The sequence below is a fragment of the Ursus maritimus genome, unplaced genomic scaffold (assembly GCF_017311325.1).
Source record: "Ursus maritimus isolate PB19 unplaced genomic scaffold, ASM1731132v1 scaffold_24, whole genome shotgun sequence".
In the NCBI taxonomy this organism is placed as follows: Eukaryota; Metazoa; Chordata; class Mammalia; order Carnivora; family Ursidae; genus Ursus; species Ursus maritimus.
Genome location: NW_024424897.1, coordinates 40,482,208 through 40,507,895, shown reverse-complemented (window position 1 = coordinate 40,507,895; position 25,688 = coordinate 40,482,208). Strand labels below are relative to the sequence as shown.

The 25,688-nt window shown below is 53.4% G+C and overlaps 1 protein-coding gene across 1 annotated transcript in view; it reads right to left on the bottom strand.

Annotated features, from left to right (window-relative positions):
- Positions 1–25,688, bottom strand: part of KSR1 (kinase suppressor of ras 1) — a 144,702-nt gene that overhangs the window by 42,248 nt on the left and 76,766 nt on the right. The window contains 1 exon segment of the mRNA XM_040639836.1: positions 22,794–22,934. Coding sequence (XP_040495770.1) covers positions 22,794–22,934 — 141 coding nt within the window.

Here is a 25,688-nt window from a genome sequence, read left to right as displayed (position 1 = left end):
GCTCTTCATCAAAATGCAGTTTTGACATCTGTTCCCCTCCCTCTACTATGAAAACCAATTTGGCAATATTGTCAAGAACGAATGGCAGTGGCGTGGAGCTTTACGCAACGGCACAAGACGACCCACCACCCTTCCCTGGAGTGTCCTCAGAGCTCACCAAGCCTGCGGTTCCCCCAGCCTGTGATGACTCAGCAGTTCTCCAGAACAGAGATGCAGAAACAAGCCTAGTAAACCCAATCCCCAATCTAATTATCATGCAAATAGGGATTTTCTTCCTTTCGGTCTTTCTATTCCTCTCCTCCCCACCCACACCGAGTTTGCGGTTCTCAAACACAGTAAGTACTTTATTATGACGAGCCATCTGCCAGGACAATGCGCCCAGTGCTTTTGTATACGCTCTTGGCTCAGCACCACCCAGCAAGGACACACAGGCAGCGAGGTGCACCTGCCAGAGACCTCAGGCAGGGCAACTTAAGAAACAGCCAGACCCACGTGCGTGGGACCCCAAGCTCCTTCGACTACCCCCCTACCCCCATCATTCCTCAACCTGGCAAAGCCTTGGGGCACAACAGTTACCCCGAGGGGAAATAATTTTTTTCAAAGCAAAGGAATTCATTTCCACCTACTTTTTGGGGAAAAAACTATTACTATGAAATGGAACTTCTTTGTTCTTTATCAAAGTGAAGTAATCCCTTAGGAGAGAGAAAGAATATGTTCAAATCCATTCCTTTAAAAAAAAAAAAAAAGGAAGAAAGAAGGTATTCCCTTAAAGTTTCAAATTAGCTGGAAAGTGTCTCCCACTGCCATGAGGCTTCGTGGATCAGCCCACCACACAGGAACGAGGCAACAAAGGCCACCTTCCTCCTCCTCCTCTGCCCTCTCTTTATGCTCCGATTCAAACCAGGGGCCGGCAAGACAAAACTGGGGGGCGGGCGGGGGGACTGGGGCAGAAGAGCCAATCCAGGGGCCCATTTAAAATCGGAGCTGCTCCTGCCTCTCCCAGGATGAGCCTAGCTTCCAGGGGCGTGAACTGTGCGTGTCCACCCGTGACATGAGAATGCTAGCACACGGTCATGGTCATCGTGTCCGAGGGCTCTTCTGTTCCAAACCCCTCCCCCTCCTACAGGGTGAGATCACCGAACTGGGGAGAGGGACCACCCCACTCGACCTAAAAGCTGCAGCCAAGAAAGCTAGCCGCCAGTCAGCAAGTTACCTGGCAGAGTAAGAGTCTCCCATACACAAGCCTCAGGGCCAGGCCGTGGGAAGAAAGGAGACCAGGGGGGATGTGGCCCTCTTGATCCATCTTTTATTCGAGACAGAAGTAGTAAAGACACTTCTTCTCTTCACTGGACAACAAGGAAGCCAACAGCAGCAAGGACAACGCTATAATCAGAAACCCACCCTCTGCCTTTGCTCAGTGTTGGGGTCTGAGGGGAGGCAATGGGAGGGTTGCTAAATCTTACTATAAAGAAATCTGGGGGCGCCTGGGTGGCTCAGTCAATTAGGCCTCTGGCTCTTGATTTCAGCTCAGGTCTTGATCTCAAGGGTTGTGAGATCAAGCCTTGAGTCAGGCTCTGTGCTGGGCTGGGCGTGGAGCCTGCTTAAGAGTCTGTCCCTCCCTTTGCCCCTCCCCCAGTTGTTTCCCCCTCTCTAAATAAGAAAAAAAAAGGGAAAAAAAACTGGATCTTTATTTTAAAATAGCTGATTTGGGGGCACCTGGGTGACTCAGTCAGTTGAGCATCTCACTTTAGCTCAGGTCATGATCTTGGGGTCCTGGGATCGAGCCCCACATCAGGCTCCCTGCTTAGCGGGGAGTCTCCCTCCCCTCTGCCCCTGTTCATGTTCAAACTCCCTCTCAAATAAATAAATTAAGTAGCTGATTTTCAAATGATAATAACTACTGCAAAACTGTGCAGACCAACAACCACATCTGTGAGGTACACGGAGCCCCAGCAAGGAGACCCTATGAAGATGTGACACGCAAGTTCTGTCTGATCAGCAACTTCTAAAGCTTTATCTCCGTGGGCAAGTGGGGAGGGAAGGCAGCCCAGCGACAGATGCCCTAGACAACACAGCACGGGTGGACAGGCCTTCTCAGTGAGGTGTCCACGCTGGCCCTGGGACCCCACCATGAAAACAAAGTGCCCTGGCCTTTCAACCCCTACAAGTGATTTGAGACCTGAAGTTAACTCAGTCAAGGTGGGAAAGTGCATGAGGTGAGCAAGCACGCTGGAACCAGGGGAATCAGTATACAAAGAAAAGGCATGCCCCCAGCTCTCCGCTGGACCTCCAGCTAGACGGTGGTCAGGCTGGGTGAGTGGCCGGGCAGGCCCTGGGAGTGGCCCTGATGTCTCTTCAAGCCGTGGCCCTACACAACTCGGCACCCCCAAACCTCACACGCGGATGTGATCTGCCCACCCACCACGACAGGCACAGCCAAGTCTGAGTTAGGAGTTCTTTTAGACCCCTTGCAACGTCTCTGGATCATCTCTAAATGGAACGCACATTAGGGAATGAGTTTCACCAACAGCTGCAGGTGACCTCACGCACCCACCAACCAGCGGGCAGGCGAGGCTGCTTTGAAGCCCCCTCCAGTCTGAGAGGCCCCATGGTCCCAGGAAGGCCTCCCACCTCCCTGGAGGCACGCGGAAGATGGCAAGTTGTCTCAAAGACAAGGACCTGGACCCTGGGGCTCTCGGAGGGGATGAAGACTGACAGTCCACACCGCTTCGAGGAGGATTCCTGCCCACCCCATCCCAGCTCCTGTCTAAAAAGAAATCATGGGGGCGCCTGGGTGGCTCAGTCGTTAAGCGTCTGCCTTCGGCTCAGGGCGTGATCATGGAGTCCTGGGATCAAGGCCCACATCAGGCTCCTCTGCTGGGAGCCTGCTTCTTCTTCCTCTCCCACTACCCCTGCCTGTGTTCCCTCTCTCACTGGCTCTCTCTCTCTGTCAAATAAATAAATAAAATAAAAATAAAAATAAATCATGAACTAGAAACCAAGAAGGGAAGACAGCGCTGCCTGGGCAGTGCAGGGGACCCCAAGCTCTGGCTCCGGCAAGGCTCCAGTTCACACCTGAGCACAGAAGTGGGGCAGCGAGAACCTGGGACAGAGCAAGAGCTCCGGAGGACACTGGCTCCCGGCCTCGGCCTGTTCCTTCAAGTCCCGGTTTATGTCCTCTGGTAGGTGACGGGGAAGTTATTCTTCCCGATGACCATTAGACAGCAGGGTTGGGGGAGGGCTGAGGTCACTCCCAGTCTACGGTAATTCACCTGCTGGTTCTGTTCTCTAGAGCAGGAGGCGGGGCCGGGCCGGGCCAAACACAGCTATCCCCTCCCCTCAGCAACTGGCAGCAGGTCACGGCAGGGGCCAAGATGAGTATCAGATGGCATGCTGGGACTTACGGGCAGCCATGGGGCTGCCTGGGGTCTATACTTAGAAACCTGTGCCGGCGGACACGGACAGTCATCCGCACTCGCCATGGTCAGTCAGAAGTCTAGAAATGCCAGGGGCTCTAACGCCTGTTTGTGGGCCACGTTCAAGTACCTGGGGCAGCTCCAGGCAGAATTCCGGTGAAGGCCTGGGTTAAAGGAAGGCCAAGAAGCAAACCCACACGTTGTGTTTCTAGTTAGCCTTCTGGTCCGAGAGCGCAGGATGGGTCAGTGCTGCTGGCTCTCTGGGTCCGTTTGCAGAACCCAGATTTCTGGTGTGTGGGTGCAGGGGCACCCCCCGCCCAAGCCCCACCCTGGCTGCGGATTAGCGAAAGGCCCAGGACCCTTCACTACAGAGGCTTCCCTGGGACTGGTCACACCAGAGAGGCCAGAGGTGGAACCCCAGAGCCCTGTGGATGGTGATGCAGACCCCTGCACACCCCTCCGAGGCCAGGGGGGCAGCTGGGGAAAGAGAGGGGGAAGAGCAAGGGAGTTTCTCTGGCAGCCCAGGTGGGGAGCCTACGTGCTTCCAGTTGGCAAGGCAACACTTGCCAGATGTTCCTCTCTGCCCTCTGCCCATGGCTGGGGCTGAGGGAGAGGGACAGCAAGACTTGGGTGACAACAGCTGGAAATTCTGTGAGGCACGGGGCGGGAGGGGGGGGCCAGAGGCAGTGAGGGCCTGGATCGGGCAGCCTTCTGGGGTTTCCGTGGAGATCAACAGACAGCTTTGTCCACAGGGTACTGGCTTGGTCTACAGACCGGTCCTGGGCCCAGTCTCCTCCTACCTCAGCGCCGGGAAATGAGAAATCGCCCCTCTCCCAGGAGAAGCCAGCCACTTTCTGGAAGGCTTCTCTCCACCACCTCCCAGCCAGACAACATAGTGAAGGAAAGGCCAGACCTGCTCGCTGGGACCCCATCACCTTGGGCCAGTCTGATTTCATCATTTGCAAAATGAGTGGGTTTGGCTGAATTAGAGTAGTGGCTCTCAACCCTGGTTGCACCCTGGGATTACCTGGGGGCGGGGTGGGGGGGCTTTTTAAAAAGGGTCCTGACGCTCACATTTCACCTCAAACCAATCAAATCAGAATTTCTCAGGGTGGGGACCATGAGAGAAGACAGGCTGCAGGGCCTTAAGTCGGGCTAAAGAAGCACAGGACAGGGAGTGTCTGAGAATGCCCAGTTCAGAAGGCAGGTCTGGCTGGGGTAGGGCAGGGCTGCGCCCTGGGGTTGACCCCTGCCTGTCTTCTCATAAGGCTCACACTCCTCCAACTCAACCCCAGCCTAGCCCAAGCTCCCAGATGTCCCAGGAGAGGTCTGTGCCTGCCTCCCTCCCTCCCACAAGACAGGGTGGGGGCTTACAGAGTGGGGAGCCAGGCTGGAATCTTCAGGGAGTGGCTATCTCTGGCCTATGCATTGGTATGTCTGGGCTTAAAAGCCGCAGAAAGATGGGGCAGTGGTGGGGTAAGGTGTGGAGGTGGACGGATGCAGGTCAAAGGAGAGGAGCTGAGGAGGAGGTCAAGAAAGGCCAAGTGATGAGCCACTTATTATGCCTCTCCTAGGGGCCAGGTGTCTGCTAGATGAACGACAGAGATCAGTGCTTACGGTCCCCATAACATCCTGAGATGGGTGGTAAGGTTCAGAGAGGGTAGGTAACTTGCCCAAGACCACACAGCCCGACTGGGAAGGCTGAGGCACGGCCACCTCTTCCTATTCCCAGCCAGCTGGCCCAGCCTGCGCTGCTGCCCACTGATATGCTCTATCGAGTGAGCTCCTCAGCCCAGGGTAGAGTTTACTTGGGGCCACATCCGGTTTCCCTGGCTCCACATCCCGCCCCACCCCCGCCTGCCGAGCTAGGTCGAGCTCTGGCTGTGGGGTTAAAAGCTCCCGCAGGTGGCCTCCCAGGGTCTTCTCCCCCACGTTCCTTTTCAAGGCCCTTCGTTCTCCTCGTGCCCTCTGGAGGACACCAGTGCTTCCTAACTCTGCCTGGCACCAGATCTCCAGCTTCTGGTGGCATGTGCTGTCGCCCCAGGCGCTGGACCCCCCCCCCTTCCTGGACAGCCTGTCTTGTGTCTCCTGTGAGCCCCGAGGTACCCAGAACAGGGATTGGCAAGCTGAACAGAGAGGGAATTATCTTCAGCTTTGCAGGCCATATGGTCTCCGTCAGAGACCCTGTCGTTAGAGCGCCAAACAGCCAGGCAGTATGTCAACAAATGGGTGAGGCCGCATTCCAATAAAACTTTAAGTACGGACACTGCAACTTGAATGTCTATCATCTCACATGTCATTCAACAGTCTTCTCTTTTTTTCTTGCAGTTAAAAACGTAAAAACCATTCTTCGTTTACAAAGCTATACAAAAAAACAGTGGTGGGCTGGACTTGGCCCCGGGGCACCGTTTGGCAACCCCTGATCCTGGGGGGTCATCCAGCCCCTCAGCAAACACACAACTCTGTTGGGCTCCATCTCCTTGGGGCCCTGCGCCTCACTGCTCCTTCCTTCCCACCTGCCTCTGTGCTGGCAGGTCTTGTCCCCGCCCGGCCCCTCAGCACAGCACACAACGTGCAGAAGGAGACCCAGAGGAGAGGCTTCCAGGGAGGCCCACACCTGCCATCTGGGCCACCTGCATTTTGTCACCTTCCTCTGTGTCATCGACACACATTCCCAAAATGGCTCCTCCAGGCTGCAGTTTGAAAACAGCCAGACGCGTCCAGCGTTAGACACACACACACACACACACACACACACACACACACACACACCCAGCTTCAGGGCTGCATGCTTACCCCTCGGTACGCGCAACTTCCAAAATGGAGACACGAGACACACAGGCTTCTCCAGGAGCAGTTCTCTACACCCAGGATGCTTGCTGATATGGGGGGAAAAAGCCCTATTGCCCACTAGACTCCAGAGTAAGCCTCAAGTCAGAAATGGAATACTCTAAAACAAACAAACAAAAACGAGAACATTCAAAGATAAGACTGGGGTCAGAGTGGGACAGGGGGAGGGTTTGCCAGCAGCCAGAGAGCGACACGAACCTTGGGTGACGCTTGACTTCTGGGGAACTGGCAAACAGGAAAGTCCCTTCCTGCACAAGTAGGGCGGGGGGGGGGGCACAGCTTCCCCAGAGCAGCAGGCCCTCCCTGGCATCCCTGGTTGACACAGCAGGTGAGAGCAGGACAAGCAGGGGGCAGTGGGGATGCGAGCCAGGCCAGCAGCTGCATGGCGAGAGGCTGCTGAGTGAGGGTGGGTGTCTGAGGGACCCTCCCCACAGGGACACCTCAGAGGGGAGAAGGGGTGCTGTAACTGCCTGGGGACAACAGCCCTAAAACGGGACTGTACCTGGCAAACTGGGATGCCTGCTAATTCCACGCAGAGGGTGCAGGGAGTGGAGTCTGGTTTGAAAGGGATCTCCACATAGGAAACCCCAGCTCTCCTGAGGGCAAAGGCACGGACAGGGGCTCTTGGGTGTGGCCAACTTTACTGCTGGCTGATGCCCCCTTCAGCTCTCCCCATCCAAACACACCATCAAAAAGAGGATTCCCAGGCGGGTCTACCAATCTCCTACTCCCTCCTCCTCCATACCTGCAGGGCAGGAGCTGAGTTCAGCCAGCGAGGCCCACTGCACCAGAGCGCACCCAGACTGGCGAACAGGCCTCAGGCCACGGCAGCTTTGCTTAGGGCCCTGGCACGTGCCTGGTCCCAACTTGGGGCCAAGAGCCAAATCTACCAGAGGGGCACGTGCTAACGCATAGTTATGCAGTCTGTCCTTTGGGGTTGTTTGTCTATCTGTCTGGGTGGGGGATACACTAGGCCACAGAAAGTGAGCCCAGTCCGGAGACCTGAGAACCAGGCCGGAGACCTGAAAACAGGGGCCACATTGTTTCCACGCTACCCCACGGGCATCCAACCAGGAGACCAAGATCTTTCAGGAGATCTCTGTAGTTTTCCAGAAACCCTGTAAACAACTCCTGCCCCACAGCCACAATGGACCTCAAAGTATGGGAACCCAGTGGAGCCCAAGTGGACAGCCAAGACTCAAGTCAAGGAGGCCATCGCTGGTGCCACCAAGGTGTGAGGGCATAAAGGGGGTAATGAAGAGAGGGGAAATCCTTCCTCTGCTAAGGTTAAAGGGCAAAGTTTAAAAGGGACCTTAGAGACAATGTAGTCCAACACTCATTTTATGGAGTACAAAACGGAGGACCACAGAGGGGAGGGGACCTGCCTGGGTCACCCTGAACAACAGCACCAAGACCAGGTCCCAGATTTCCCAACACCCCTGCCAGTGTGGACACTAGCTATCCCGGGCCCCTGCGAGCGCTCAGTGTTGTTCCCTATGGGCATTCCTCACCCAGATGCAAAGGTTTCATTCCTGCCAGATTCTCGGAGCTGCTCTAGGAGGTGAGCCAAAAGGGTAAGGACTACCCTGAGAATCACCACCAAATACGCTAGCCTGAGGGATGCCAGGCCAGGCTGCTTGCCTCACGGGCCCAGAGCCCTACGGAATCCAGAAGCACTGAGCTTCTGGGCTCATGGCCTCACCCAGAGCCTGAAGTCCCTTACGTCTTGGTAAAGATAGCAAGTGGGTAGAAATTCTCAACTCCGTGTTCTTACCCACCTCTACCCATGCCCACTGATGGCAGTGCATGCTTTCCTTCTTCTCGACAAGCAGCAGCAAACCCCACATCACCAGCTAATCCCAAACACCCAGGTCCTGTGACACGGCCTGAGACCTGCCCTGGGCCGAGGCACACGGACTCTTACTCAGCTTCTCTGCGTGCTTCCTCTTTCCACAAACAGTCTCGTCACAAAAATAACCACTACTGGTACTGTCGCTGCTCGTGAAATGGCCTGCGTATAGCTGCTTGGTAGCGAAGGCAAGTGACGCTTAGAGAGACGACTTACTCACTTAAGACACAGCCAGGGAGCGCCGGAGCCCGGACTGGACCCTGGTCCGTGTAACTCCAAAGCTGGCACTCACAGCCTCTACACCCTTTGGCCTTGCTGGCCTGGGCGACCAGAGGCTCTGCCAGGCGGGGCTGGGGCTGCCTGTACAACTTCAGTTGCTTAAGCTCCCTGCAGAAGGAGCAGGCTCAGAACAACTACGTACTCTGTTCAAACCCAAAGCGTGAACAAGCCAAAAGTCATTAATTCACCAGAAGGATGGGGAAGATCTATTTCGGTAAGATCCTGATGGTTCCCCAGCCGCTGTACCGCAAGAGAGTCAGGGAATGAAACAAAGAAATGGAAATCACAATCGAGATCTCCCCAGACATGTTCTACAGACAGTGAGCAACCCAAGAACTCAGAGCCCAGCCAAATGTACCCGTTCTGGGGACTCACAGAAGGGCCACCTGATCCCGGACCCCAGTGCCTACCTTGCAACCCTCCAGCCTGGGCTGGTCCAGGCTTCTTGTTTCTTGCAGGACCACAGGTGGTGGGGTCCCCGTGCCCCTTGCAGCCTTGGCCATCACCCAGCTCCACAGGCAATGCATGGTGAGGGGCCCAGGCCCAGGGTCCCCGGCAGCCGCAGCCCTGGGCGCAGTGTCTCAGAGAAGGACAAGGCAGGGAGAGGAGTTTCTGTTTTCATGACTGTAGTGAACAGTCACTGTAGCCAAAAATAGTTTGTGCCTGGGAGCTGGGGAGTCAGCACATACCTCCCAGAGCAGGTGCTGGTTGTGAGATACTCAGGCTCTGGGGGGCCTCGATACAGGGGCCTGGGGACCTGGGAACCTGGGGACCCATGCACCCAGGATCCCGGGATACCAGGCCCTGGACAGAGAGGTGGTCTCTGCCTCACTGCTCACCTCCAGAAAGTCTGACCTGAGTCACCAAGGAACACGCTCATCTCCCTCCTCCCTGTGAATCATCTGGGGAACCCCCACCCCCACACGAACTCCAACTACCCCAACCTCCTGGAGCTCTCACACATTTGGGGCTGGCTGGTTTGCACCACCACAGGACAGCAGATGCCCTAGATGGCACACAAGAGAACCATTAAAAATGAGGCTCAGCTGTCAAAGCTCTTAGAATGATACACTGGAAACAGCGAACTTTACTCGATCGATGTACATGGGGAAAAAATGTAAAAGAAGTTAAGGGGCTGGCTAATAGTGGCTGGTGGAGTTGTGCGGGATTTTGTTTTCTTTTCTATTTTTTTATTTTCAAATTTTCCTGCAATGTACATTTGTGATTAGATTTAGGAAATGTTGCTTCGAAATAAAATTTTGAAAAAGGAAAAATGTTCAGGCATCACAGAGGGAAGGTACCACATGGTTCTATCTATGATAATTTAAAACGTGTGTGTGTCTGTCTGTCTGTCTGTGTGGATTTTGTCACCCCTGGTGTGGAGCCAGATATCCTGGGTAGGAATCCTGGCTGTACCACGTACCATCTAGGTGACCTCAAGTAAGCGACACCATCAGTTTCTCTGGCTTAGTTGCATATTGGTCATAAAAGCATTGCCTCCTGCTAGAGACAAAATACGCATGCCCCCACCGCAGAACTTAATCCCCAGGGTGATGGTATTAGGGGGTGGAGCCCTCAGGATAGGATTACTGCCCTTATATAAAAGACCCCAGAGAGCCGCCTGGCCCCTCCCACCGCATGAAGACAAAGCAGAGAGACCACGGGCTATGAATCAGGAAGTGGGTTCTCACCAGACACTGAATCTGCTGGCACCTTGATCTTGGACTTCCCAGCCTCCAGAACTATGAGAAATAAATTTCTGGTGCTTATAAGCCCCCAGTCTATGCTTTGTTATAGCAGCCCAGAGGGACTAAGACATCATCTCCTAAGGTTATTGGGATGGCTGAATGAGAGACACTCCGTGTAAAGCTCACAGCTCAGCACCAGGCGCGCTGGGAACACTCACTGAAGAATTAGAGCACAGGGCGCCTGACTGGCTCAGTCAGCGGAGCGTGCGACTCTATGCGTCAGGGTTGTGGGTTCGAGCTCCACGCTGGGTAGCGGGATTACTTAAAAATAAAACAATCTTAAAAAAGAAAAGAATTTATAGCATAAATTCATGAATAAACTTCATTTAAAAAAAAAAAGGAAAAAGAAAAGAAAAGCCAACAATGAAGGCTGACTGGAAGGAAATGCACCAAAATGTTTATAGCATTTCCTCAGAGTAGTAAGATTATGGGGTAAACCAACCATAAATGGGAGAATGACTGTTTTCATTTCTACACTTTTCAGATTTTGAAAGCGAATATCCAGGTATATTACTGGATATTAAGAAAAAAAGAAAGCCAAGAAGCAATGATTAGCTCTGTGCAGGATTACAAGTAACTCATTTCCTTTGCTTCTCTATATTTCCCAATCTAAAATACTTATTACCGTCACAGTGAAGAAAATGAGAAATGTCATTAAAAACAAAAAATGAGGGGACAGGCTCACTGATCCTATTCTAGAAATGTGATCTCTGCTGCCCCCCCCCCCCCGCCCCACGCCAGGGTCTAGACCTCACATACCATCTCGAGCCTGAGGCCCTTTGTCTCCCACACAGACACAGGAGTCTTGCTCACTGATGGAAATGGGGCACAGCGGTCACCCCGGAGACCCTCAGAAGAAAGCCAGGTGACCATCCCCACGGAGAGCCCCTGGTGAGGGTGGGGACCGCAGCAACTGCAGTATAACCGCTCTTGCTCTCTGGGGTGCGAGCATTTACGCACGTCTCTTCTTGCGTCAGCAGGGCTGTCTTCCCTCCAGGAGCGCAGGTGGTACTGACCCTTCAGGTCCCCACGCACTCTGCCTTGCTGCTCCAGGGCTGAGCCATGACCCAGTGTGGGCTAACTGGAGTTTTTCATCTTCCAAGCCCTGCGCTTGGCTCTGGTCTAACACGTGACCAAAGGCAGGCCATGCAGAGCCTTCCGTGCGATTTTGCAGCTCCAGTCCTAGGGGAAGAAGCTCTCCATGGGCAAGCACCACCACGATGCAGGAAGAAGGTGAGGCTTAGCTGCTGGTGTCCTTGGCGCCTGGGTGGACTGGGCCTGGCTGGGAAGTACACTGTAACAGCATCATCTGAGCCTCTGCATCCAGACCTCGCTGGACTTCTATTACTTAAGCTGACAAGTCTAGTGTAAGCCAGTCGGCATTGGAACTTGCTACGGGAACATTCTAACTAATAGGAGAACATAATAGCTTGTACTTCGTAAGTACTTACTGTGCGCCCTCGTACCATGAATTCCTCCGTCTGTTTACCCCTCCCCTTCATCCATCTCATCGACGGACAGCTACTGAACACCCACTGTGCGCCAGGCACTTTATCCCATGCTAGGGGTACAACAGCACACAAAATACGTAGTCCTTTCTTTAGGGAGCTTACACCCGAACAGGAAACACAGAATACAAAACAAAAAATAACTAAAACTATGTAATTGAAATTTGTGAATAAATGCTAAAAAGGAAGGCACACGCTGAGACATGGGGGGGGGCATCTAATTTTAGACAGGGTGGCCTCTCTGAAGGGCAGACATCTGAAGATCCTAGCCGTCAGAGTACAGAAATTTCCAGGCAGAGGAAACAGAACATACAAAGGCCCTGGGCTATGACAGGAGACCTGACGTGTTCTAACACAAGGCGAAGAGCGAGGAGGGGCAGGAGACGGTGTGGAAGGAGGCAGACGCCAAATACTTCGGGGCCTCACAGGTGATGGTGAAGGGGCTTGGATTTTACGCTGAGGGCAAGACACTAAATGAAGGACTGTACCCAGAAAAGTGAGATGATCAGATGTGGGCTTTAAGAAAAATCACTCCTGGCTTATGAAAGATGAAATGAAGGAGTGGGCAAGAGTAGATACAGAGGGGTGCCTGGGTGGCACAGCGGTTAAGCGTCTGCCTTCGGCTCAGGGCGTGATCCCAGCGTTCTGGGATCGAGCCCCACATCAGGCTCCTCCTCTATGAGCCTGCTTCTTCCTCTCCCACTCCCCCTGCTTGTGTTCCCTCTCTCGCTGGCTGTCTCTATCTCTGTCAAATAAATAAATAAAATCTTAAAAAAAAAAAAAAAGAGTAGATACAGAGAGTGACGCAGGTGCTACTGCACAAGTCCGTGCACTAGCTAGGCCTGCGATGGGGTGAAGGGGGAGGGGAGCAGTAGTAAGAAGAGACACGGGTGGGTTTGGGATGTATATCTGGACATAGAACCAGGAGGCTTTGCTAGCTGATCAAATGTGGAGGTAAGGAAGCAGAAGGAATGAGAAGGGACTCTCAGTTTCTAGCCAGAGAACTGACAGACGAGTCAACAGGCTGAGAGGGAAGGGACTTGTCCCTGAGCAAGTGGCAAAATCAAGTTTCTATCTGCCTCCCAACACCAGGTTCTGGGCTGTCTATTTCCAATCTTTCTACCTGCCCAAAAGTATACAGAGGAGAACCGAGCCACCAAAATGCATATGTTGATTTTCCTTTAAAAGAAGGGCAATAAGAGAAGGGGCTTTTGTTTACAGTAATTAAAACAGGGTGGTGTTGACACAAGAACATCCCAGTGATCGATCTGGCTGGTTAGGCGTGTTCTAGAGCAATCTTGCCTTTGAGGCCAGTCCCGGAGGAGGGGACCCCAAACACAAACTGACAGCCCAGGAGCTGGGTGGTCCCAAAGGCGGCTTAGGGACACCCTAGCCAAAGTCATCCCACAGCAGGGCAAAGGCACATAGCCGTGCCACGTCCGGCCCCTCACCAAAGACAGCAGGGTCTGCTCAGGAACCCTGCCCTCGGCAGCCCCCACAAACCACCCCCCAGCAGCCCCTGCAACTCAACCTTCACGAGCCCAGAGAACGCTCCTGAGACCCCTCAGCCCAAGGGACCAAAACTCTTTGGATGATCTGATCCGAAGTCATTCATTCAACAAGGACATCTTCAATGTGCCAGACAGCAGGGACAGAGCAGTGAACAGAACAGCCAGATTCCTGCCCGCATGGCAGGCCCAGTCTAGTCGGTTTTCACTGGACGTGGCAGCCCAGAAGTCCAGAGGACTGAGGAGGCAGGCTCACCATTCATACCTGCCGACCGGTTCAGGGCGGTCCAGAACAGTCATGCTCTGGTTTTTTCAGATTTCTAGAAACCAGGGGCAACCTCACACTCAACGCTTAAAAGAGGGCACTCTGGCTCAGAATCAGAAAATAAATCACTTCGTCAACTGGAGAGAAGGAATAGATGCAGGTTCAGTAAGGACGGGAACTCAGGCGCAGCACTCGAACAGGGCCTGGCACATGACAGGAGCTAGGTATACACGGAACGAGTGCATGGCTGGGTGGACAGGAGGCAACACAGGAAGGCCCTCAGCTCTGTGTCGGCCCCATCTCAGCCCTTCCTCCCTTGGGGCCCGTCAGCCTGTTTCCATGGTGCTTATTTGTAGATGTGTACATCCCCCCCCCCCCGAGGAGCCCCCAGGGAAGCCTATATGTTGTTCAGCAGTTAATCCCCAGCGGTAATTAATCCGGGTAAGTGATCAACGGATGTAGAATGAACGGATAGCAAGGGAAGAGGGGAGGAGGAGAGGAAGGGAGGGAGGAAGCACAGAGGGAGGCAGGAAGGAAGGGGGGAGAGAGAGAAGGAGGGAGGTACAGAGAAAGAGAAAGGATCAAGTCAATCATAAAACTGCCACAGTGACCCTCGGCTGGGCTAATCTAAGAAAGAAGTAGAGTCCAGGAAGAGAGACTGGCTTTGGAACCACAGGGACCTGAGTTTGAATCCTGCCCCAGCTATCAGCTCACTGTGTGACACTGACATGTCACTCAACTTCTCTGAACCTCCATTTGCTCAGCTATAGAATGGGGACCAAGGTGTCCCCCCCCCCCAAGGTGTAAGGATTGAACAGGATGCTAAACACACAAAACGCCACCTTCCTCCCATGTCCCACCTCCAGCTCTTCTCCTGCCTGGTTGGGTGACGTGGGCACGCCAGCCCACCCCCAGGCCTCCATCTCCCCACCCCGCTGGGCTGGTACTGACACCTCCAATCCTCAGCCGCAGGGCAGCCCCGGGCCACCGGGGCCCACAAGCTGACGCAGATCCCTCCACGCAGCCCGGTGAGAGCGTGCGCTGCCCTCAGACGCCGCTCCCAGCTGCCAAGAGCAAGGCCGCTGAACAGTGGGGCCTCTGGCTCCCCGGGGAGAGGGTGGGGATGACAGGAAGATGGACAGGAGCACAGGCTGGGCGGAAGGGCAGTAGGATTCACGCGCATGCAAGCTGAACCCAGGAGCCAAATAGCAGCTCACTTTTCTGGTTCACTCTCCCACGGCCTCTGGCTTCACACGGCCCACCCGCCAGGGCCCACACGGGGCCACGGCCACTCCCAGCCCACGCGGAACCAGGCCGGTGGCAGACCTCGGGTAGCTCTCTTGCCCATCCCAAGAGAAGGCCTGGTTTTAAACACGGGAGTGCGAGGGTAGGAGAGGAAAGGGGAAAGAGAAACCTGCCCCGTCAGGGCCTTAACAAAAACCCCTTACCGGACCCGCCTGCATCTTCAGTTCAGAAAATGCCAGCAGCAAGAGCTCCGTCGGGGGGCCTGAGGCCTGTGGCTCGCGCCCTGGAATCCCGGCCTCTGCAGCGCCCACCTCTTGCGGCTAGGACTGATCCCAGCCAGCGCTCGCCACTTCCTCTAGCAACTTCCAGCGGGGAAATTGCTAAGGAAAACAAAATGGCTCCATGCCAGCAGGCTCTGAAATCACTTCCCCCCAGCTGCGACTTTTAACCTGTGGAAGATCTGGGGGGTGGGGGTGGAAAGAGCCACGGTGTGTGACTCTAGGTGTCTGGGGAGGGCGAAGGCACCCTCCCTGCCTCCGCATCACTGTCCTGCGCGGTGCCAGGCCCGAGGGCCCCCCTCCACGAGGTGCCCCGCGTTCCCACACCAGCGCGGTCTCACCTTTCACTGTCCTCATGATAAACCCAGGCTCCTCGCCGGCAGGGGTTTTAGCTTCCCGAAAACAATTCTAATGCTCTCTCTCCCCTCTGGTGCACACACAGGCACTGCACTGGTCTCCAGATAAATCCCCCCACATGAAGATGGCCACGAACGGACCGTTTGCTCGCCAGTCCCTTCCCAGGCCAAGCCCTTTGCAAGCACTTCCTGGACGCCCGACCAGCGCTCTCAGCCCTCAGGGGCTCTGCTGCTACGGTTCCCGCCCTCTTGCCCTTCCTGCCAGCCTAGCTCCCAGCTCTGAGGGAAGTCCTCCCTGCTGTTGGTCCTTCTCCGACCTCCCAAGGTGGGCTTTGCCGGCTCGCTCCCCTAGACCCCATGCTGCCTTCTGTCAGGGCGCCTGGTGTCAACTCTCGGCCAGTCTCACTGCAGCCTGGGAGCTCCTGGGGTGGGGGGAGTGTTTCCAGCCTCTTGGCTGTGAGCGCAGGGTCCCGCCAGGGCAGGCTCCAGACGTGCACTGCCCAATACAGCGAGGGCCATATGTCTCTTTACGTGAAAATTCATGACAATAAAACAAAATTTAAATGTTGGCTTTCCCATTGCACTCATATTTCAAGTGCTCCGTTGGGTAGGGCAGTACAGAATGCTGCTATCTACTGGACAGCGTCGCTCTAGATGGAGATCTGATGCTTTGGGGCAAACAGACAAAGGCGTCTCCGGACTGTCTGTCTCCAACGGAGTTAGAAATCAAAGGTCCCGGGGCGCCTGGGTGGCTCAGCCATTAAGCGTCTGCCTTCGCCTCAGGTCATGATCCCAGAGTCCTGGGATCGAGCCCCACATCAGGCTCCTCTGCTATGAGCCTGCTTCTTCCTCTCCCACTCCCCCTGCTTGTGTTCCCTCTCTCGCTGTCTCTCTCTGTCAAAAAAATAAATAAAATCTTGAAAGAAAGAAAGAAAGAAAGAAAGAAAGAAAGAAAGAAAGAAAGAAAGAAAGAAAGAAAGAAAGAAAGAAAGAAAGAAAGAAAGAAAGAAAGAAAGAAAGAAAGAAAGAAAGAAAGAAAGAAAGAAAGAAAGAAAGAAAGAAAGAAAGAAAGAAAGAAAGAAAGAAAGAAAGAAAGAAAGAAAGAAAGAAAGAAAGAAAGAAAGAAAGAAAGGAAGGAAGGAAGAGAAATCAAAGGTCATGTATATCAGAAGCACCCACCACTGGGGTCTGGAGCTGTAGGGGGCTGAGACCTAACTCAGAAAGGAAAGGAGAACAGAGGCCCTTCATCCACACCAGAAACCAGGAAAGGCCACTACTAGCCTCGGGCCACTTCCACATCCAACCCCTCTCTTGAAGCAGCAGAAATGCACTATTTCCCGGAAGGGTCAAGATAAACAGAGAACGCAGAGGCCAGAAGGGACAGCTCCCACCACCATGGGCTACGCCAGTGCTGGGGCCCTTCAGACGGCTCAGCAAAGAAAACTGCCAGACTTCATGATTCAGATCCCTTCTCCAACAATCCAACCACAGCAAAAAAAAAAAAAAAAAAAAAAAAGGGACACATAGATAGAACCCTGTTTTCAAGTCTCCATCTCCAGCCTCCATCCTGTGATGACTTTCATTCATTCCTCAGTCACTCCCTCACCCAGCAAGTATTTGCCAAGGGCTTCCCATAGGCCAGGCGCCGTGCAGCGGGCACGCCGACTCTTGGGGCACAAGCTGAAGCCTCCACGTGTGCAGATGGGAACCCCTCACACAGTCATTGCTAAGCTGGCTTGAGGAAATCTTCCCTCGTAACTAGTCTACCATGAGAGAGGAATGGGATGGATTTGTATGACTAACACAGAGTTGAGATTAAGACTTAAAAAATACTGTACGAGCCCATTTTAGCAACTATAAAAAACAAAAATAAAAAGGAAACAAATGTGTATGTAAATAAGAACAATGTGCTATCCTGGATTGGCTCCTAGAACCGAAAGAAGCCACTAATGGAAAAACTGGTGAAATCCAAAGAGAGTCTGGAATTCAGTTCCCAGTGGTGTACCAACACTGTGTTCTCCGCTCTGACAGACGTACTACGGTAACGTCTGATGTTAACGATGGGGGGATCTGGGTGAAGGCCGTCTACAGGAACTTTGTACAACCACTGCAGTTTTCCTGTAAAACTAAAACAATTCCAAAATCAAATGTTTATTTAAGAAAATAAGCAACGTTCAGATGACATTCAGAAGCTAAAGGGTTCTATCTCTGAGGTCATGTTTGTTTTGTTTTTCTGTTTTTAAGCAAAGCATGGGTTTTTACGCTGTTTGGAGCTTTGATTTCTGAGCTTTGCACCAATCTCTGACAGGTGGAAGTGTTAGAACCAATTCCAGCTACAAGCAGACAGAAGACCCATCAGGGCCGAGGGTGAGCAGGGTAGGGTGGGCGTCAGAGTCCAAAACTCAGACCCATACCCCCAGGACCCACCCTGAAGCCTGTGCCGGGGAGCGGCTCTAACTCCGGGCCCCCATCGCTGTGCCCCCCACACAGGTACAAGGAGAGACTCCAGGAGCAGAGCCACGTGGAGGCAGCCCCCTCCCGGATCAGCCGCGGCAGGGGTTACTAATGGCAACAGCCCTTCTTTCTAACCTTCAGCATACTCTGGCCCGGGGCTAAGAACCAACCTGAGATTTAAGGGGAAGAAACAATAATCTTGAGAGAAGGGGTCTGGAGAGTCTGGGGAAGACATACGAATACCCAGCCAATGATTCCTTGGGATTCTTAAAACCCATGCAGAAAGCTGCTGGCCCACCCCTGTCCTGCTCCCACCCCCTTGGCCTCAGTTCCTCCAAACTCCTACTGAGCATGCCCATGAGTGAGCTTTGGAACCAGAAAGGGAGTGGGAGGCAGACCCGGGCCCAGCTTCTGTTCTGCTGCCCTTCTTAGGCCTTGAGCCAACTCCCACGGCCTCTTGATTCAGAAAACTGCCTCCACCCCGCTCCTGCTCTCCCAGCCTTCCCTTGACTTCCCCTTCTTTGCACTCCCCAGATGGCTATTTCGAGCCACCTGTGTGCAAACCTCTAGCAGTCTCTGTGAGGCGGGCTCTCACTCAGGAGTAACAGTGGCCGAGGACGAAAGGTGAGGAAATTGCCTGAATTTTCTCTCCTCCACCCCAGGGAGCACTACTGTGCCTCCACTTGACCCTCGCCAAGTGCTTCAGAGCACAAGAGGCGCAGAGGTCATGGCGCAGCCCGGAACAAGACTACAGAGGCCTCACAGCAAAGGGCTAGTCAGGCTCCCCGGAAGCACAGGCCCTTTATGAGTGAGGCATGTTGGTATGGTCAGAAGAGGAGTGCCAAACAGGCCCAAGGACTCCTTGGGGCACTGGCTTGTCCCAGCCTTCCCAAGGGCACCAACTTTCCCAGGGCTCTTCCCAGAGGCCGACTCGTGAGGAGCTGAGCAGAGCTGGGGAGGTGAATGAATCTTTGGGGCTATGATTCTAAAGGGGCTTCTCTTGCAGGGCATGAAAAGCCAGACCTCGAAGTAACCTGTGTCACCACCCACTCAGGACCAAACCCTCGACCCCTGGGACATCCACGACGAAACGATGAGATTCACCCCTCCTCCCTCGCGACTGTCACAACAAGCCCAGCACTCAGTGGGTTGTTATGGAGCTATTCCATATGGGAGGTTTCCAGTGGGAGCCAGCAGACAGACCACACACAACAAATAAGTTAGATACACTCCAGGAAGTGGTCGGTGTCATCGAGAAAAATCAGCCAAGATGCACTGGTAGAAAACAAGGGATAGGAGTGATCTTTAGATCAGGTTCTCAGGGAAGACTGCTCAGACGAGGTGACAATGGACCTGGTGCTACAGTGATGTCCGAGGAGAAAGCACTCCAGGGAGAGGAAGAGGGAGTGCGAAGGTCAGACCGGAGCGAGCAAAGAGGAGGGCGAGAGAGATGAGGTCAGAGAGGCCAACAGAGGCCCAAGTGGGTGAGGAATCTGGCATTTATTCGGAAAGAAACAGGAAGCACTGGAAAATGACACGATCCAGTTTATGTTTCTTAGTGGGCACTCTGGCTGCTGTGTGGAAGGGGAATGATACAGTAGGGAGACAGCTAAGGGGCTGCTGCAAGAGTTCAGGCAAGAGAGGTATGCTGGCCTTGACCGTGGTGGTGCTGGCGCTGGGGATGGAGAGCGGGACAGGTCTGCAGATCTGGGGGGGCGTAGCCCACAGGGCTAGCGAAGGGCTTGCACATGTGAGGGAGGGCAAGGGAAGACTCAGGGACGGCCTCTTGGGTTGTGGCTTGAGCAACTGGGTGGATGATGCCACCATTCTCTGAGATGGGCAGGGGTGGGAAGAAAATATATCTCTGTGAATGGAAGGGGAAGAACAACAGCTCGGCCTGAAACATGCTCATTTCTGAGCTGCGTCATGATCTCCAGGTCACCGGGGAGGTCCCTGGGCAGCTGGAGACACTCCTACTCTTTCACCCTGAGCCCATCATTCCCACCGAGCTCTCTGCTCTATGTCTACCCCAGTCCCCCGGGCCGGGTAGCAGCCTGGTTCCCAAACCCCGTCTGGCTCTTGGGCCCTCCCACCTGCCTGACCCCTCCCTTACCGCCAGCGCTGACACCTCACTCCCGACCGCATGACTCAAACACCACCTGGCTCAGTAGCTGCTATGCCTCTGGGCCTGGCAGGAAGACCCCTGTCCCAGCTGCCCCCATGGGGCTCTCCAGGGGCCTATACGCCCCTGCAGCCAGCCTCCGTGGTCCTGGCTTCTGCGATGGGCACACCTGGCTCCTCTCTCCCAGACGGACCTGGGTGGAACCAGGTGTCCGGCACACTCCAGATCTCTGCAGATCCAAGGAAAGGCCCTGAGCAGCTAAGCCATCCGCCAGAGGTGGCTCGGGCCCTCGGAAGAAGTTACAACGCACAGTCTGGAGCCCAGCAGGCCCGGGTCTGAACCTCGAGAGCATCCCTGTTACCAGCTCTGGACCGTCACAGAGCCCTTCGGCCGCTCTGAACCCATGGTCCTCGTCTGTCAAGTTAGGGATGACGCTAGTGAGACGCTGGGCAAGTCACTACCTCTGTGGGGCCCCGGCACCCTCCACTGCAAGCTACAGACGCAGCTGTGAGGAGAGGCTGCTTTCTGTCTCTGAGACTAGGGGAGGGGCGCGGTAAAGGCTGGGTTGGCTGGGGGGCAGGGGTGACCACTCAACTCTCCCTAGCTCCCAAGTCCATGATTTTAAACACGTCACCACAGACAACCATTACATGTTGTTGAGATCTCCTTCCTGGGTGGCAGGAAGGTGTTAGACAGGTGGGTGGGGAGACGTGGCTCCTCGCACACATGTGCGTGTGTAAGTGTTAATAAAGCCCCAGGAAACTCCATCTCACAGGGTAGGCTCCCTCAACCTTCACAAAGACCAGCTCCTTCCTGCCAGCTTTGCTTTTTTTTTTTTTTTTAAGATTTTATTTATTTATTTGACAGAGAGGAGGGAACACAAGCAGGGAGAATGGGAGAGGGAGAAGCAGGCTTCCCACTGAGCAGGGAGCCCGACCCGGGGCTCGATCCTGGGACCCTAGGATCATGACCTGAGCCAAAGGCAGACACTTAACCCCTGAGCCACCCAGGCTCCCCTTCCTGGCAGCTTTGTAACTGCTGGCCTGCACCACAAATATGAGGGCTGCCAGAGCCAGGCCAGGCCAGACACATGTGACGTGTTAACAGCACCCCATGGGTTCCCCCCCATTTACCCCCATGTACTCCCACTCCTCCTCCCCATGACAGGACCTTTAATGATCGCGTCACTTCCTGTCCAGGAAATCTCTCCCAGGGAAAATTCCTAAATATACAAAGAGCTGCATAAATCATATTAACCGCTGTGTTACGTATAATAGGCAAGGACTGGGATGAGCCTCTGGCTGATAAACCACATCCCATAATGCTATCGAACACCAAGCAGCTACTTAAAGGGGGGGGGGTGGTTATTAAGTGTGCCAGTACGAAGAAAACATGCTGGTTAGCAAGAGCAAATCCAAACTGTTTATTTGGGATGGTTTAAACCAGGGCTGCCCAAGAGAAATTTAATGCAAGCCACATACTTAAAGGTTTGAGTCGTCACATTTAAAAAACTGAGTATATATGAAATTATTTTTAACAACATTTTATTTAGCTTAATATACCCAAAATAGGGGCGCCTGGGTGGCGCAGTCGTTAAGCGTCTGCCTTCGGCTCAGGGCGTGATCCCGGCGTTCTGGGATCGAGCCCCACGTCAGGCTCCTCTGCTGGGAGCCTGCTTCTTCCTCTCCCACTCCCCCTGCTTGTGTTCCCTCTCTCGCTGGCTGTCTCTCTCCGTCAAATTAATAAATAAAAAAATCTTAAAAAATATATATATATACCCAAAATAGTGTCATCTTGGATGTATACTAAACATGAAAAGTTATTAATATGTTACTTTTTTTCTGTATGAAGTCTTCAGAATTCAGCAACTCTCTGGATTTCTATCTTTGAAATCACAGCACATCTCAGTGCGGATCTGCCACATTCCAAGTACATAAAAGCCACGCTGGCTAGTAACTACCTTACGGCACGGGTCTGACCCATTAGAAATTTTAAAAAGACTTACGTGTTAGCGGGGGGTGGGGGGGGGAACTAGAAGGAAATAGCAAACTCTTAATGATAGTGGACTTTCACTGAGTAGTGGGAATATACATGCGATTTTTTTTCCTCCTCTGTTTTCTGAAGTGTCTATAAATAATCATATTGCTTTTAAAACAATAGCAAGAGCAATCTTTTTAATTTTAGAACCAAAGGGATTTAAAAGACCTGACTGAGTGAACTACACCTGCTATGCACTCATTTACTGATGCCTCACGAGAGCTGTCCTGTGCCCCCGACACCTGGCATAGGACACACTCTCCACGCTCACTGGCTGATGAGTTATTTCGTTGGGGAGGGCGGGGGTGTAGGCTGGATGGATAGGAAGAGGGAACCGAGGAGGAAAAAGAGTGCATTACAGCAGACACAAGAGAAAACTAAACTCAGACTCTTGTTTCCAAATCCCAAAGTGATCCCTTGCTAGCTGCAGGACTTCAAACAAGTCACGTACCCACTCTGTGCTTTAACCTCCTCGAGTATGAAATAGCAATAGTGACAGTAATTCCTTCGCGGGGTTTTGCGAGAATTAAGTGAGATTATCTAGACAAAGTGTTTAGCACGGTGCCTGTCACACAGCCAATGTTTCCAGAAATGTTGGCGGGCTGTCCTTATGTGGGGAATCAATGAACCATCAGTGTGGTCAGGCTGTCCAGCTCATTAAGCAGTGGCACCAGGACACAGGCTACAGCCACACTTACCCTGGGTCCCTCCCAAGGCCGCTGTCCTCCCGGGTCCCCTCTGTGACAGTAGAGAGCATGGCCTTTCGGTCACAGTCCCAGCAGAGCTAGTTCCTGGCTTTGTGTGTGGTCCCTCTGCTTAACAAGCCCCCACCCAACCATTCCCCCCTCTCCCCGCCCCAGGTCCCACAACCCGCTTACCTGCACCACCTCCGGCCTCACATTGAAGGTACACAGCCAGTCACTGAAGCGAGGGTAGCTGTTGAGCTCCGAGGTCCTCTCGCCAGGGGCCACGCTCAGTTTGCACTGCTGCTGCTTGCAAATGTAGCGGACCAGCTTCGCCTGTGGGAGCCCAGGAAAGAAAAGGCCGGTTCATTCGGGCCGCCCCAAGCACTATCCCCAGGAGCCGGCTCGCTTCCCGGGGGCGCCTGGGTGGCTCAGTTGGTTAAGCATCTGCCTTCAGGTCAGGTCATGATCCCAGGGTCCTGGGATCGAGCCCTGCGCCAGGCTCCCTGCTCAGAGGGGAGCCTGCTTCTCCCTCTCCCTGATGCTCTCCCTGCTTGTGCTCTCTCTCTCTCTCTCTCACTATTTCTGTCAAATAAATAAATAAAAATCTTTATTAAAAAAAAAGAAGAAGGGCTTCCTGCCTGAGGAGGGGTTGGGCAGGAGTCAGTAGGTGAGCGTATGGAAGACGTGGGGGTTTGGAGAGAATGAGTCTCCCACTTAGGAGACTTCCCACCTAGAATCAGACTGCTTGGGTTGGGATCTGGGGGTCAGGCACCCCCTAGCCCTGTAACCTTGGACAAGTTACTGAACCCCCATACCCAGAAAAGCCTCAGTTGCCTCTTCCAGAAAATGGGATAACAACAGAACCTCCTGGGGCCCCTGGGTGGCTCAGTCGTTAAGCGTCTGCCTTCGGCTCAGGGTGTGATCCCAGGGTCCTGGGATCGAGCCCCGCATCGGGCTCCCTGCTCTGCTGGGAGCCTGCTTCTTCCTCTCCCACTCCCCCTGCTTGTGTTCCCTCTCTTGCTGGCTGTGTCTCTCTCTGCCAAATAAATAAATAAAATCTAAAAAACAAACAAACAAACAAACAAACCGTGAACCTCCCTCTCAGGGAGGCTGAGAAGAAATGAAGCACTCGGTGTGTGCCTGGCACACGCGAGCATGCCAGGTGCCGGCCATGCCTGTTGGGATGTGGCATGACTGGCCAAGGTCCTTGACCTGGGCTCACCAGTAGGCTTTCAAGAAGCACACCCTAAAATGTATGCAAATTTCAGAGTACGAGTCCGTGCATTTTCCAGAGGAACGGTGTCTACAGTTTTCAAAAGCCTCTCAAAAGGCTAAAATCTCAAGGTGAGTTTAAAGGAGGACAGCCTGGCTTAGCTCAGCCTGATGCTCTCTTTGACAAACCCTGGGCTCCAACCAGGTGCCTGCACAGTACTGAGGAATGCGGGATGTGCAGGGGAGGCCCCCACCCAACCTCGGTCACGGCTCAGGGCTGGTTAGAAGAAGGGTGAGCAGAACCAATGGAAATGAGCTCACAGCCCCGAGAGGAGGACCAGGCAGCTGCCAGGCTCAGCTGACATCCAGGGCCCCAGGGACCCCGTGAGGGCTCCTGTCACGTTGGCGAAACTCTAACGGCCTCCTCTTGGTGACTTTCAAGCTTCCCCAGAGGCATGCACCACCTTCAAAGTCCTGTGCAGGGACCCCGCCGGGCGGAGCCACTTCCCAGTTCCACCTCTCCTCAAGGGTTTTCCTTGTTAATTCCTTCCTTCCTCATCTGCAAATTTCGCAGCGGATTTCTCTAAAGGGTAAGGACTCTCTTTGTTACTCACAATACTAAAAAGTAATAATAATTAATGATATAACATTTCAAATATCTAGAAAGGCTCCCAAATTGGTAATAGGAGTCTTGGCCATTTAGGGACCACAGAACCCTCCAGCAGTCTAGGGAGGTCCCCGGTCCCTTTCTAAGAATAATGCTTCAAATGAAACACTTAGGATTATAAAGAAACCAACTATATTTAAACACGTTTCTCAAAATATTATTTAGAATGGTGATAGAGGGGGCACCTGGGTGGCTCAGTCTGTTGGGCGTCTGCTCCTGGGATCGGGCCCCGTGTGGGGAGCCTGCTTCTCCCTCTCCCTCTGCCTCTCCCCCTGCTTGTGTGCTTTCTCTGCGTCAAATAAATAAAATCTTAAAAAAAAAAAAAAAAGACCTGTGATAGAGTACTAAAATAAAAGGCCGCCTTTCCTTCTTTAAAGATTTATTTATTTATTTGAGAGGTGGGGGAGGGGCGTGAGCAGGGGGAGGGGCAGAGGGAGAGCCCCAAGGGGACTCCCTGCTGAGCACGGAGCCTGACATGGGGCTGGAACCCCATGACCCTGAGATCATGATCTGAGCAGAAATTAAGTCGGATGCCTAACCAGTTGAGCCACCCAGGCGCCCCTAAAAGCCCTTCTTTATTACAGCATGAAACAATAGCTGGCCGCGGGTCTCATAACCAGCATAGCTTTGAAGTTGTGACAAGCATAAACTACTTTTTTAGATATCGCCACGACTGTAACGTAATATGCAAACAGCTGTGCTTTTTGCCAGTGACCGAGTCACACAAATGGGCCTTGTTGCCTACATCCAAACTGAGTAACATATTAAATTCCAGTTAAGGTTAGTGAAACTAAAGGTTCCACTTTTTTCCCCTCCAAACTCATGGACCCCCTGAATTCATCCACAGACCCCAGGTAAAGAATCCTTGTAGGACGCCTGGGTGGCTCCGTCCATTAAGCATCTGCCTTTGGCTCAGGTCATGATCCCAGGGTCCGGGAATCCAGACCTACATGAGGCTCCCTTGTCACCTTGTCTGCTTCTCCCTCTCCCTCTGCCCTACCCTCCCCTACCCTCGCTCATGCTCTTTCTCTTTCTCTCTCAAATAAATAAATAAAATCTTAAAAAAGAAAAAAAGAATCCTTGTGAGGCATGAAACGAGACCCACACGGACAACAAAACCATTGCTTCTCTATCGGCCTTTCTGAAATGTCCCCTAGAAGCCTCGGTCCTGGGCTCGCAAACTGAAGGGCACCGGCCCCCTCATGTGG